The sequence below is a fragment of the Myripristis murdjan genome, chromosome 11, assembly GCF_902150065.1.
Source record: "Myripristis murdjan chromosome 11, fMyrMur1.1, whole genome shotgun sequence".
Taxonomy (NCBI): domain Eukaryota; kingdom Metazoa; phylum Chordata; class Actinopteri; order Holocentriformes; family Holocentridae; genus Myripristis; species Myripristis murdjan.
In genome coordinates this window covers 31,806,817-31,819,050 of record NC_043990.1, presented here as the reverse complement: position 1 = coordinate 31,819,050, position 12,234 = coordinate 31,806,817, and the positions used below count along the sequence as shown (strand labels likewise).

At 40.9% G+C, this 12,234-nt stretch overlaps 1 protein-coding gene across 1 annotated transcript; it reads left to right on the top strand.

The window, feature by feature from the left end:
* Positions 1-1,122: 1,122 nt before the first annotated feature.
* Positions 1,123-6,859, top strand: LOC115368320 (uncharacterized). The gene is made up of 9 exons (XM_030064384.1): positions 1,123-1,233; positions 1,782-1,814; positions 2,147-2,219; positions 2,987-3,061; positions 3,468-3,542; positions 4,070-4,153; positions 5,575-5,622; positions 5,907-5,984; positions 6,406-6,859. The coding sequence occupies exons 1-9, from the start codon at positions 1,141-1,143 to the stop codon at positions 6,648-6,650; spliced, it is 804 nt and encodes a 267-aa protein (XP_029920244.1). The 5' UTR covers positions 1,123-1,140; the 3' UTR covers positions 6,651-6,859.
* Positions 6,860-12,234: the final 5,375 nt, after the last annotated feature.

The window sequence follows — 12,234 nt, the reverse complement described above, 5'->3', positions numbered from 1 at the left end:
TCGCCTCTTATCCAAGAGGCTTCTTCAGTTCTTGCTCTTCTGACTAGATAGACTAGTCTGACTAACTGGTGGGGAACCAGTTAACTTTATGCAAATTACAGTATTACTCACTGTGTATTTTATATTTCTACTTCTTATTCTTCTTCTATTCTTTCTCGTCTATTATATGCCAAGGGACTACGGATGTAAATTAGCAGGCTTTCTGACTACGGCACATTTACATTTGTATTTATATACTGATGTTCATTAATGAGTATTGTCCCTTTCAAATAAATAAATAATAACGTAAAGTAATTCTTGTCTTTGAACTCTGGGGAGAGATGGTCAAGACTGGGTTCACTCAAACACCAAACCATTTAATTAATAAACTTGAAAAAAAAAAACAACAACTGAAGAATGATTACAGAGCCAGCAAAGAAGTAACTCCCACTTTGGTTCCACTTAAACTGGGTGAACGTGGGCTGGTTCACCAGGAAGCACCAAGGTTCAGAGACTACAGAACAGAACCAGAGCCAGAACCAGAACTAATTCTGTCTGAAAGCACTCCCTGTGAAGCAGTTCAGCAGTTACTAGCCTTACTGGACTTTACCATATGAAACAACAACAACAACAACAACAAAAACATTAATGCATTATTGAATAATATAGTTTAAAATTATTAATACAATGCTAACAGAATACAAGTAGGGTATATTCTGAGCGAGGCTCAGTAATTTACATTTAATACTGAAATCTCTCTCTCTCTCTCTCTCTGTCTCTCTCTCTCTCTCTCTCTCTCTCTCTGTCTCTCTCTCTCTTTTACCTTAATAAAAAGTTTAATGCTGGATTTAACCGTTTTTAAATATTGTAGTGTCACTACTTTAACTAGTTTGTGCAAATAAACATGATTCTTCAACTTAAATGTCAGTTTGCAGCCTGTAAAGAGGTCTGAGAGTCAGAGCTGAAAAGTGCTGATATTGTGGTGCACTGTGCAGAGCACAGCAATTAATTGCCTAGCAACGGGAGGCGTGGTTTCCCCCGCACCTGTGGCTGAGGTGGGGGATGGGCTGCGCTCGCGCTAGTGAGATGGAGCCGGCTGCAAGCAGCAAGATGAGAAGTAAGAGGAGTCCGCAGAAGTTTGGATGCACTGTAAACCAGCTAATGAGTCTGGAGAGGTTCAGAAGGAGTTTAAAGAGACTGAGAGAGCACCACAAGAACTGCGAGAGGCGTTTGTCTCAAGGACTTTGCCAGCAAGTAAGTGTTAAGATATTTTAAATTTCAGCTTCTACATGTCAGTTTAAAATAGTCACCTTTCGGCTACAATTGCTGTTTTTTGGTCAATTGGGTAATTTACGTGAATCTTGCAGAACGGGGGAGTTTTTCAAAGGGGGTTCAGGTGTGTTTTCACTCTGCTGTTAACACCGGAGCCGCTGCAGCTGCATGCTCCTTAGGTACGGTTAGCTTAGCTTTAGCTAACCAAGAAACTCCACTAGCCTTCGTAGCTGTAGCTGAGCAGCGTGCATCTCTTTTCTACTGATCTAAAAACAGTTTTTACTGAAAATTAAAGGTAACGAACCTACTGCTTTGACTATAGGGATTATGGCAATGGGCCAATTTGCCAAAATGCTGAAGATCCCGTTAATAATGTGGTATTGTCTTTATTGATGTATGAAGAGATGAATGCAGCAGAAAAATATCAGTGTATAACTTACTAGAAGTGACTGGTTACTTTGATTGTAATTATTTGTTGAAACTGTTTCAGACAATAACATTAAAATAATATAAATTTTCTTTGTTGTTAGGTTCAAGACACAATGACTGTGGGGCCAACACAAGTAAGTAACCAAACAAAATCTGTACACCATAACGTCACATATTCAAACTTATTAGAATGGTAAAATGATTGTGTTTTTGTTTGTTTGTTTGTTTGTTTTTTGGTAAGCCAGCCTGGAAATTAGCACACACACACACATATGAAATGTTAAGTATTTAATGACATGTTTTATGGAACAGAACAAAATGTGTATATACTGGCTTTAAGACCAGGGAACCAAAAGATCGAAAAATGCTGAGTGACTTCAGGGTTATGGGAATTGTTAAACAAAAAAAGTTAAACAGCAAGACTTGGATCTATTTTTTCTCTGACGTATATGCATTTTGCTTACAGTTGGACAGTCGTTATGAGCAGTCGGAGAGTGGGTGCCATGAATCCGAATTTTCCAGCCATGCGGGATCAGATGGTATGTGTCTAAGGATTCTGTTCATTTTAAACATATCTGTGTTACATGCCTTTATATGTGAGGATGCCTTTCTCTGATTTATGACATTTTTAAACATTTTTGTGATATAATAATAATTTTCACTACTTTGAGTCATTTCATAGACATAGAAATTTATTGAGACAATAATGGGAAGTTACATCTATTGTAAAAGTGACTGTTTGTTGCAGCCCACGTCTGTTCTTATTACTGTTCACCAATTGCTCTTCACTGCCGATCACAGAATGGCAGGGGAATGGGAATCTTCCATATCTTATCTATAATCTAGCAGAGTGTGCACCATTTGTGGAAATGAAACTAACTATGAATTAACTATTGAAAAGGGGTTACTTAAAAAACTTCCAGATGAGAGAGCTCATGCAGGGTTTATGTTAGCCAGTATGCCGGCTTTTGGCCAGTGTAATGTGTAATTGGCCAGCAGATTAAAATATAAACGGTCATAATGTCCAGCAGGAAAAACGTAAAATAAATAAATATGTTTCAAATCATTAACAACATATTAAATACTGTTACTATCGTATCATATTATGTGATGTATACTCCTTTGTGAAAGTGTCAGCAAAAAATTGTACACTGTAAGCATTACCATATAAGCCTTTATGGCTTATATGGTAATGCTTACAGTTGTATTTGATATAGTTTTGCAGATAGTTGCCTGCTTTCATCTTGTCTTCTCTTTCAACACTGTACAGTACGATGTCTCACTCACTGTTTATTTTTATTTTCAGATGACTCCTCTGACCTCCTCTCTACTGAAAAGAGACCCGACCCCTGCAGAGAGGATGGGACCTCAGATATCGATGGTCAGTTAAAACTATATGAAAACTATTGGGTTAGGTTTATATGTATTGAGCTCAATCTTTGGAACCTTTTCTAACTTAAAAAATTAGTACTTTGAGTGTCCTAAAATGGTAAACATAACAGCCGCCCTATTTACATTTTAAAAAAAAAAAAAAGAAAAAGGAAAAAAAAGAATATTCTTTGAATGAGTGTAATGATTAAAAGGAGCAGTTTTGTGGCAGTTAATGGATTTGTCAAAAAGAGCTAATGGTTAATTAAAGTTAATTACAGTTGTGCTCACTACAGCTAAAGGAGAGAGGTAGGCTCTTCTGGGACGTCAATACATCTGGGAAAAATAAAAATATTTGAATCAACAACAGTCTTAACGTGAGGCTTTAAGCACTAATATTTGACCTTGATTTTTCACAGCTGAAAATCCCATGTCAACTTCTCAGACTGTCCCACATAAAGGACGAGAAAGAGCGGTGAGGGAGGTGGATGACGGTACGTGGGTCGGTTTGAGCTGCATTCATATGAAGTTCTACTTTCAAACTCTTTAGGCAGTGATCAGTGTCAGCGGCTTTTTGACTCGTTAGCCCGTTTTAAAACAAAGATCCCACTGTAAGATAGACGCCATCAGTAACAGGTGAACAGCCAGTCATTCAGCAGCTGCATCTTTACCATGTTGGTTTGTTTACAACAGAGCAGCTTGTCATGAGAAGTCAATAGAGGAGAAGCGGAAACTGGCACCAGTAGTACAGTAATCCACGGTAGTTGTGTAGAATTTCAGGTATAGTAGGAACCGTGACGATTTGGGACCTCAGGGTACTGTGGGTATCGTGCAACTCTAGCATCCAGTTGTCTTTGTATTCAGATGTGTTTCTTTGACTTTAACTTACTTTAACATATTTTGAAAAGCACTCTATAAATAACTTCTTTTTTTTTATTGTAAACACTTGAAAACACACAGAACCTTTCTCTGTGATCTCATGTTTCGTTATGTAACAGGAACTAATATTTGTCTATTGCAGATCAGAGTCCAGGAACAAGCCTTAGCCAGAGGTTTTCACTGAGGATCAAAAGAGGACAAGAGAAGGAGGCAGAGAAACAATGGGGTAAGTTCTGCTGCTGCTTCTCACCATTATGTGATTTTTATTACACTTCGCCAGCTAGACTTGGATTTATTATATTAACTTCATTAGAAGTCAGGAAGTGTGATAAATAGTGTGTCAGACGGTGTGCATTCCAGTATCAACTCAAAGTGCAGTTTGGCCCAAAACAGTCAGTCCGCATTCCTGCATCATTTGATTCTTCTTGAACATACACAAGTCAACAAATATTATATTTTTAAGCTAGGGGTGGAAGGCCACATTCCTAAAATTACATGAAGGCATTTTTTGGCCATATCATAATACACACTATATGCCATATATTTCTCCTAAAAAGCTCCTCATAAATGTGAGGACTGGACAACTGTATCAAATCACAGTTTTCCTTTAAACCAAATGTCTATCTACACTGCAGCAATATTATAGGAATAACTATTTGTACAAAATATTAACACAATGACATTTTTGATCAATATAATCAGTAATTTAGATTCAGTGGCTGCAGTGTGTGAAGACAAAAATTAGAAAAGGTAGAACAGCCTGATAAACTAAGAGAAAAAAAACATAATTTTACTGTAAACCAACTTTTAAAAGCAGAAAAATAGTTAGTAGATAATAGAATAGTTGCTGATGAACGTGACCCTCCACTGGTCACATAGGGACGACCATCTGTGTTTTGCATGAAGGCCCCAAACAAGAAGTAAACATTATGTGTGTCTCAGGTAATTTGTGTGATTTCAGTGGAAGCTAACTAATATACAACAACTTAACTGGTTTGGTATAAGATTGCTGGCTATAGAATAGTTATTAATACATTAACGGCTGAAAGCTTGGTCTATTCTGATAGCAAATGTGGTGGGTGTAATTTAGCTTGAATTAAGAACAAACCTGAAACTTTCCAGGCTACAGCAGCGCACTGACATAGATTGTGTAACAAAGGGAAGAGTTGCCACTCCGCTCTATTTTCACTGGCTAACAGCAGCATACTGGCTTAGCTTGTCTATTCAGAGAAGAGGTATCACTTCACAGGCATACTACTGCTCATTCATTGGTAGCTGAATTGTTAGGTCTGTTTGATAAGCAATTTACATGGTTAAAACAAATAATAATTTAACATTGTTTAGTTATTGTAGTCAAGCTTACTGGTAAATATCTACTCCTGTAAGATAATTTATTATGTTCTACTTTATATTCATAAACATAACCAAACCCTAACCTGGGAGGTCTGTCTCAAATCGTCCATGTTTTGCTGGAATTTCAGACTCATTCTTTACTCATGTAGCCTCACTACACGCTCTTGTATTAACTATGTGGCTTCCACTTTGGGAACCACTGCTCTACTGTATTAATAATCATAACAGATGCACTTCCATGCTTTCATCATGTTAATGACGCTGTATTATACCGTGTCTGCTCTTGTTTTTTAGATGCGGGTCTTGACCAAAGCACTGAAGGTGGGAGTTGGTCTGCAGATGGTGAGTTATTTGGCTTTAATTGTAAAAGCTGATTGTACAGTGCCAAGTTAAAATATACAAAACTTTTTCCTGCTTCCAACACATATTTCTGAAGATATTCATCACAGTATTGCTCACCATTTTTCATTGTTCAGTCGTTATTTCATTAAGCTTATGAGGTAGTGTGTTTTGATCAGAACCTACAAACAGACTTGACAAACTGTCAATGTAGTGAAAATAAAGATTACTACTGTCTGCATACAGAAATCAGGTTGGCAGGTATTGATGTTTGTTTTTTGTTACAGATGAGAGCTCAGGGACAAACCTGATTACAAAGACACAGAAGAAGAAGAAAAGAGGAAAACAGATGGTGAAAGGAAAAGGTAAATTCTTACAAACAGGGCAAACTTTTCCTTTGTTATGACTGATTTCAATTGGATTCTAGAGAGGGACTGCAAGAGATCAGTGTAGGTCTGAGGAGAAAAGTAGGCCCTATTCTAAATAACTCTACTTCTTAATAATTGTGCTGTCACCTCAGCATAACATCCTCACACCTAGTCAGTCAAGCCACCCACCTCCACTCCCTGCTGTGCTTGCACGGGCTGTCTCTCTCATACACACAAACTTATGCAACCTAGTTTAGTTAGCTAACGAGCTCTTATCCTGCCAATCTCAACATTTGATTACTATTTTTAACCGATGGAACTTGATACAAACTTTGAATGTGCTTACCACAGATGAGTAAAAAACTGGTCTACTTTTTGAACATTAAAAAATCTATATTGCCTTCTTTGTCATTTGTAGAGCCACCCAAAGTTGCAGTGAGGAGACGATGGAGTGATGCAGAAAAGACAGCAGTCGAAAAGCACCTGGGAAACTGTTTGGCAGAGCGAAGAGTTCCTCGCAAAGAGGCCTGTCTGCGGGCTGTTCAGGCTGAGAAAGCCCTGTGTCAGAGGTCATGGAGACTTGTCAAAGCCTATGTTTCCAACAAAATTGTGACTTTAAATCGCAGATCTTCTGCAAGGACTAGAGATGCACCATTCAGTTAGCCAGTTGGCTCAGATAAAAGTCATCCCTACTGATCTGTTCATGTCTGTTTTATCTGTTCTTTTATGTGTTCTTTGTGAATATATATTAGTGCATCTGTAGTGAGCAGGGAAGCTTCATTATTTAAGTTTTGTTAGTTAAGTTGTTATGTTTTTCTCAGCTCTGCAGTTAGAAAAGTAGGAAAGAACATGCTTCAAACTACATTTTTAAAGGTGCATTATGCAGAACTGCAGAGGGTTGGCTGAAGTGAGGGCCCTGTGGAATAGACACAAGTTGACTGAGTCCATACTTGCTCCACAATTTTCACCAGCTGAGCCTATACCAGGGGTGTCCAATCATGTGCCTATAGGAAGCAAGGAGAGGAGGCGAGTAGACAAGGAGAGGAGGAGGAGGAGAGGATGTAATGAGAGGAGGTGAGGTGAGAGGAGAGGAGAGGAGGAGAGGATGTAACGAGAGGAGGTGAGGAGAGGAGAGGAGGAGAGGATGCAACGAGAGGAGGTGAGGTGAAGAGAGGAGAGGATGCAACGAGAGGAGGTGAGGAGAGGAAAGGAGAGGAGGAGAGGATGCAACGAGAGGAGGTGAGGAGAGGAGAGGAGACAAGGAGAGGAGGAGGAGGAGAGGATGTAATGAGGAGGAGAGGAGAGGAGAGGAGGAGAGGATGTAACGAGAGGAGGTGAAGAGAGGAGGAGAGGATGCAACGAGAGGAGGTGAGGAGAGGAAAGGAGAGGAGGAGAGGATGCAACGAGAGGAGAGGAGGCGAGGAGAGGAGGCACAAGGAGGGCCGAGAGGCTGCAGGTTTTCATTCCAACCAAGACCTCCACCAGGTGACTTCACTGATTAGCTCCTCCTTTCTGATACAAGGTGAGGTGATCAGTGAAGTCACCTGGTGGAGGTCTTGGTTGGAATGAAAACCTGCAGCCTCTCGGCCCTCCTCGTGCCTCCTCTCCTCACCTCCTCTCCTTTCCTCCTCTCCTCTCCTCACCTCCTCTCGTTGCATCTTCATGGCACAGGATTGGACAACCCCGGTCTATACCACCCTTGCTTTCATTGCCCAACTGCATTTTTTCTCCATTGTGCAGCTTTTATAGTGAAATTTGGGAATGACAGAAAGTAGAACCTGATTCTCATCTTTACTTACTGAGCTTTTATTGTGAAAGGTTCCACAATCTATCATTCATCATCATCTGTTCTCTGTAATGCACAGGTGTCAAACTGGTGCCATGGAGGGCCAAGAGGCTGCAGGTTTTCATTCCAACCAACAACTCCACCAGGTGATTTCACTGAGTTAGTCCCGGTAGGGTAGGGTAGAGGTGGGGTGATCAGTGAAATCACCTGGTGGAGTTGTTGGTTGGAATGAAAACCTGCAGCCTCTTGGCCCTCCATGGCACCAGTTTGATACCTGTGCTGTAATGGATGTGATTCAAAATGTAGTTTCTACCTCTGCCAACAATTCTGGTGTGAATTGTGGTTATTTTTTTTGCTGATTGTATGTTTAAAATTTGTCAGCTCTCAGTTGACCTCACCTGACTGAAGTCTGAGCTCTGAACTCTGTTTCTTTGTATGTAGTGTTTCTACATAGTGATAATTGAATAATTAAAAAAAGAGAAACAAGACAAACTGCTGCAGTGACTTTTAATTGCTACAAAAGACCCAGGTTACACAAACAGAACCACCATAGTTAAAATAGAACTTCTTCTGTGGCACATACTACACCATACTGTAATTTTACAATAAAATACAACTGTACTTTTGTACAATGGTCCGAAGCGACAAAACATTATGCATATTTTGCTTATTAATCAACCTAAAACTCTGCAATTCCTTTAAAACACACCTAGAATTATTTTTTACTTAAGTATTTATCCACAGTACAACATAAACAGGGAGCAAGGAATGCCTACAATCTAAAAAAAAAACAAATGGTCTGAACCGGAAATGACCCCATAGCACCCCCATGAAAAGGTCCTCACTTAAATGGTACAAAACTCTTCCACAAGGTATTTTTCCTTTGTGTTTTTTAAAAAGCTGAGGTGGAAACTGGAGTTAGGGGGCCCCCTAGTGTTGAAGTGCAAGATCCATTTGTCTCTAAGTATAGCAGAAAGGGTGGTCCTCAGTCCCTATGTGAATTGTCCCGGTCCTCACTTTGATGCCTGTACACGTATGTGTGTGTGTGTGTGTGTGTGTGAGAGAGAAAGAGGGAGAGAGAGAGGGGGGGGGGGGGGGTTCTGATATTAATTTATTCTCTATTACACAGGAACTTCTCACACAACAAATATCTTATGTGAAAAGAGTTCTACTACACATTTTCTCCTTGATGAAGTAACACCAGTGGCGCTCCTCCAGCAGATGGAGCCATAGGATAGCCTCTACAGCCTATTACAGTTTTTTTCAATTGTTTACACACAATTTTGAAAACAGAGCCTCTTTTTTCTAAACACCTCACACAATTAACCAAACACCACACCCAATTTGCACAACACCCCAGTTTGTTTGCAAAATTTAACATATCAGCCAAAACCATAAACACATTGATAAAAATCTTATTTTGTTCTCATGTCACTAAGTCTTTCACCGATCATGCACTGTTTCAGTCTATTACATACTACCATAATGAATTCAAAACACATTTGTAAAAACCCTTTTAAGAAATAGTGATGGAATTTATTCAGAAATATTTTTTGAGAGCATGGTTAGGGAATAATTTAGATGACAAACATACACTGACAAACCCAATACATTCTTCATGATTACTTAGTACACAAATACTATAAACATACCAAGCACTGCACAACACTGATGCTGCAGACTGAAAATATTTATTTCTTACCATATTCTCAGTTATAGTAACATGTCAATCAACAAGGAAAATCAGAACAAAATAGTAGTTTTCTTATCTGTAGACAAACAGGACACTGAGGGAAGCTGGACAGAGTTCTGCCAAATCTCAGCAGAAATACAGCAGCGACAGTAATTCTTCTTTGTTCAGGTGTTATCACTTCTTCAGGTCCCTCTCTACCTCTTCCTCTACCTCGGCCTCTTCCTCGTCAGGCCCCTGGTTGATGCTGGGGCACGTTGAAGCAATAAACAGTAGGAGCCGCTTCACTCTGCACGAATATAATAAACGTAAGAGTACTCACAGTAGCAGAGTTCAAGTCCTGAGTCCCAATTCACCTCCCAACAGTGGTATCCGACTGGCTAATGGTGGCAGGCTAACCGTAGCCTGGCCTGAAGACGAGGATGGTGCGGTGAAGAGTGATGTGGCGTGGACACGGTGGTGGCGTGCCAAAGAGCGGTGTGACGGACGGCCAGGGGGAAATCTTTCTCCCACGTTGCCAGAGGAGCTACCGGGCTTTCTCCTGGTCACCCGGAGCGCTATCTGGGCCGCTACGTCCCACGCGGGCAGTTAGCTGGGCTTGCTAACAAGCAGGCTAATACACAATATCGGCTACAGCGTAGCTACCAAACTTATCACAGTGCACGCGCCGACTCACACACTGGAACTTTACTGATGTGCCGTGTTAGGCTATATATTCTGAACAGCACTACAACTCACAAACACCCTTTTCACCTTACTTGTTACTATATTTCTCAGTCCTTTCTTCTCTGGTTTTCGCCACTGCTTTTGGCGTCTCCGTCACCGCTCCCTCACTCCCTCTTCCTCGACCACTCACTCCCGCACCTCCCGCCCCACAGCCAATCACAAACAAGAACAAGTGACATGAACCATAAACAACCAATTAAATGTGAGAAAACGAAACAACAGAGGTCTTCATGTCAATAACATACAGGCTTACTATATACCTGCCAATAATGTATACTGAGACAGTTTTAAACTCGAATTGGACATAATAATATCAACAAAAACATTAACCTTTAACAAAACATATGTATTTCGAGCACTATAACCATCACATTAATGATAATGATTATTAAAGGCAAATTAAATTGCCTGGGGTTACGTGAGAGAGAGAGAGAGAGAGAGAGAGAGAGAGAGAGAGAGAGAGAGAGAGAGAGGATGCTGATATTCATTTATACTCTATTACACAGGAATTTCCCACACAACATATATCTTATGTGAAAGGTGTTATGCTACACATTATTTTCTTGATGCAGTAACACGAGCGGCGCTTCTCCAGCAGATGGCGCCATCGGCTAGCCTTAACCGACTGTACAGCCTATACTCAGAGCCGGTCCTGTGCACAGACAAGGTAGACTCGACGCCTCATGGTGGAATCCCAGTAGACTGACATCCGACGGCGGCGGCCATCTTGCCGCGGTCAACCCCGCGATTCACTGTGCATTATTGTATAACCAATACAAGCTTTCAGAAATAAATATCTATTCCCCTTGAATATTTTGAAGTTGTAGTGGTATAGTTATCACACAAGACTTATTATTTATAGACCCGGGTTAAATTCTCGCCAGAAGCATGTTTTTTTCCCCTCAGATGCCCAGGCCTATGGAAGAAATATACACTACTCACAAAAAGTTAGGGATATTTGGGTTTCGGGTGAAATTTCAGGATGAACCTAAAATGCATTATAACCTTTACAGGTGAACTTAATGTGACCCTTTGTAAACTTTTGAATGCACATGTCCAACTGTTCAGTGTTTCAGTATTTTTTGCACAAGTTGCTGTTCTCTAACAAGGAGCTTAACGGCAAAATTCACAACAGGTGTTTGATCCATGAATCGACCAATAAATTTCCTGGTTCAATTAAAATTGGTATTTAAACAGTCCTCCTCATCATGCTGTTCACATTTTGACATCATGAGACCAAGACGACACCTAACAACTGATCAAAAGTACCTCGCCATTGCGAGGCTTCAAACAGGATGTTCTCAGACGGAAGTGGCCACTGAGCTTAGAGTGTCACAGAGTGTCATCAGCAGATTGCAACAGAGATAGAGAGAGACTGGAAGAGTCACAGAAAGGCATAGAAGTGGACGTCCTTTGGCCACATCCCACACTGATGACCGCTTCATTGTAAACAGTGCCCTGTGGAACCGGATGATGAATGCCATTCAACTCCAGGCACTTTTAAGGGAGGTGAGAGTCACCCAAGTGTCACGTCAGACCATTCAAAACCGTTTACATCAGCATGGTCTGCGTGCTAGACGACCTGCAAGGGTACCTGACCACACCACCAGGCACAGGTGTCATCGTCTTGCATGGGCCAGGGAGCATTTACGCTGGACGAGGGACCAGTGGGCCTCAGTGCTGTTCTCTGATGAAAACCGATTCATGTTGAGCAGAAATGATGGCCGCCAGCGATGTTGGGGACGTCAAGGAGAGCGCTATGCATCAGTCACTGTTGTCACCAGATGAGCCTTTGGTGGTGGTGGTGTTACTGTGTGGGCAGTTGTGTCTAGTCAGTACAGAACTGCCCTACACTTTGTGAATGGTACAGTGACAAGCCCATACTACCTGAATAACATCATTAATCCAGTCATTGTGCCCCTGCATGACCAACACAGGCCTAATTTCATCTTAATGGACGACAATGCTCCAGCTCATCGACGTCGCATCATTAGGGAACGGCTGCTGGAGACTGGGTTACCTCAGATGGAGTGGCCTGAACTTGC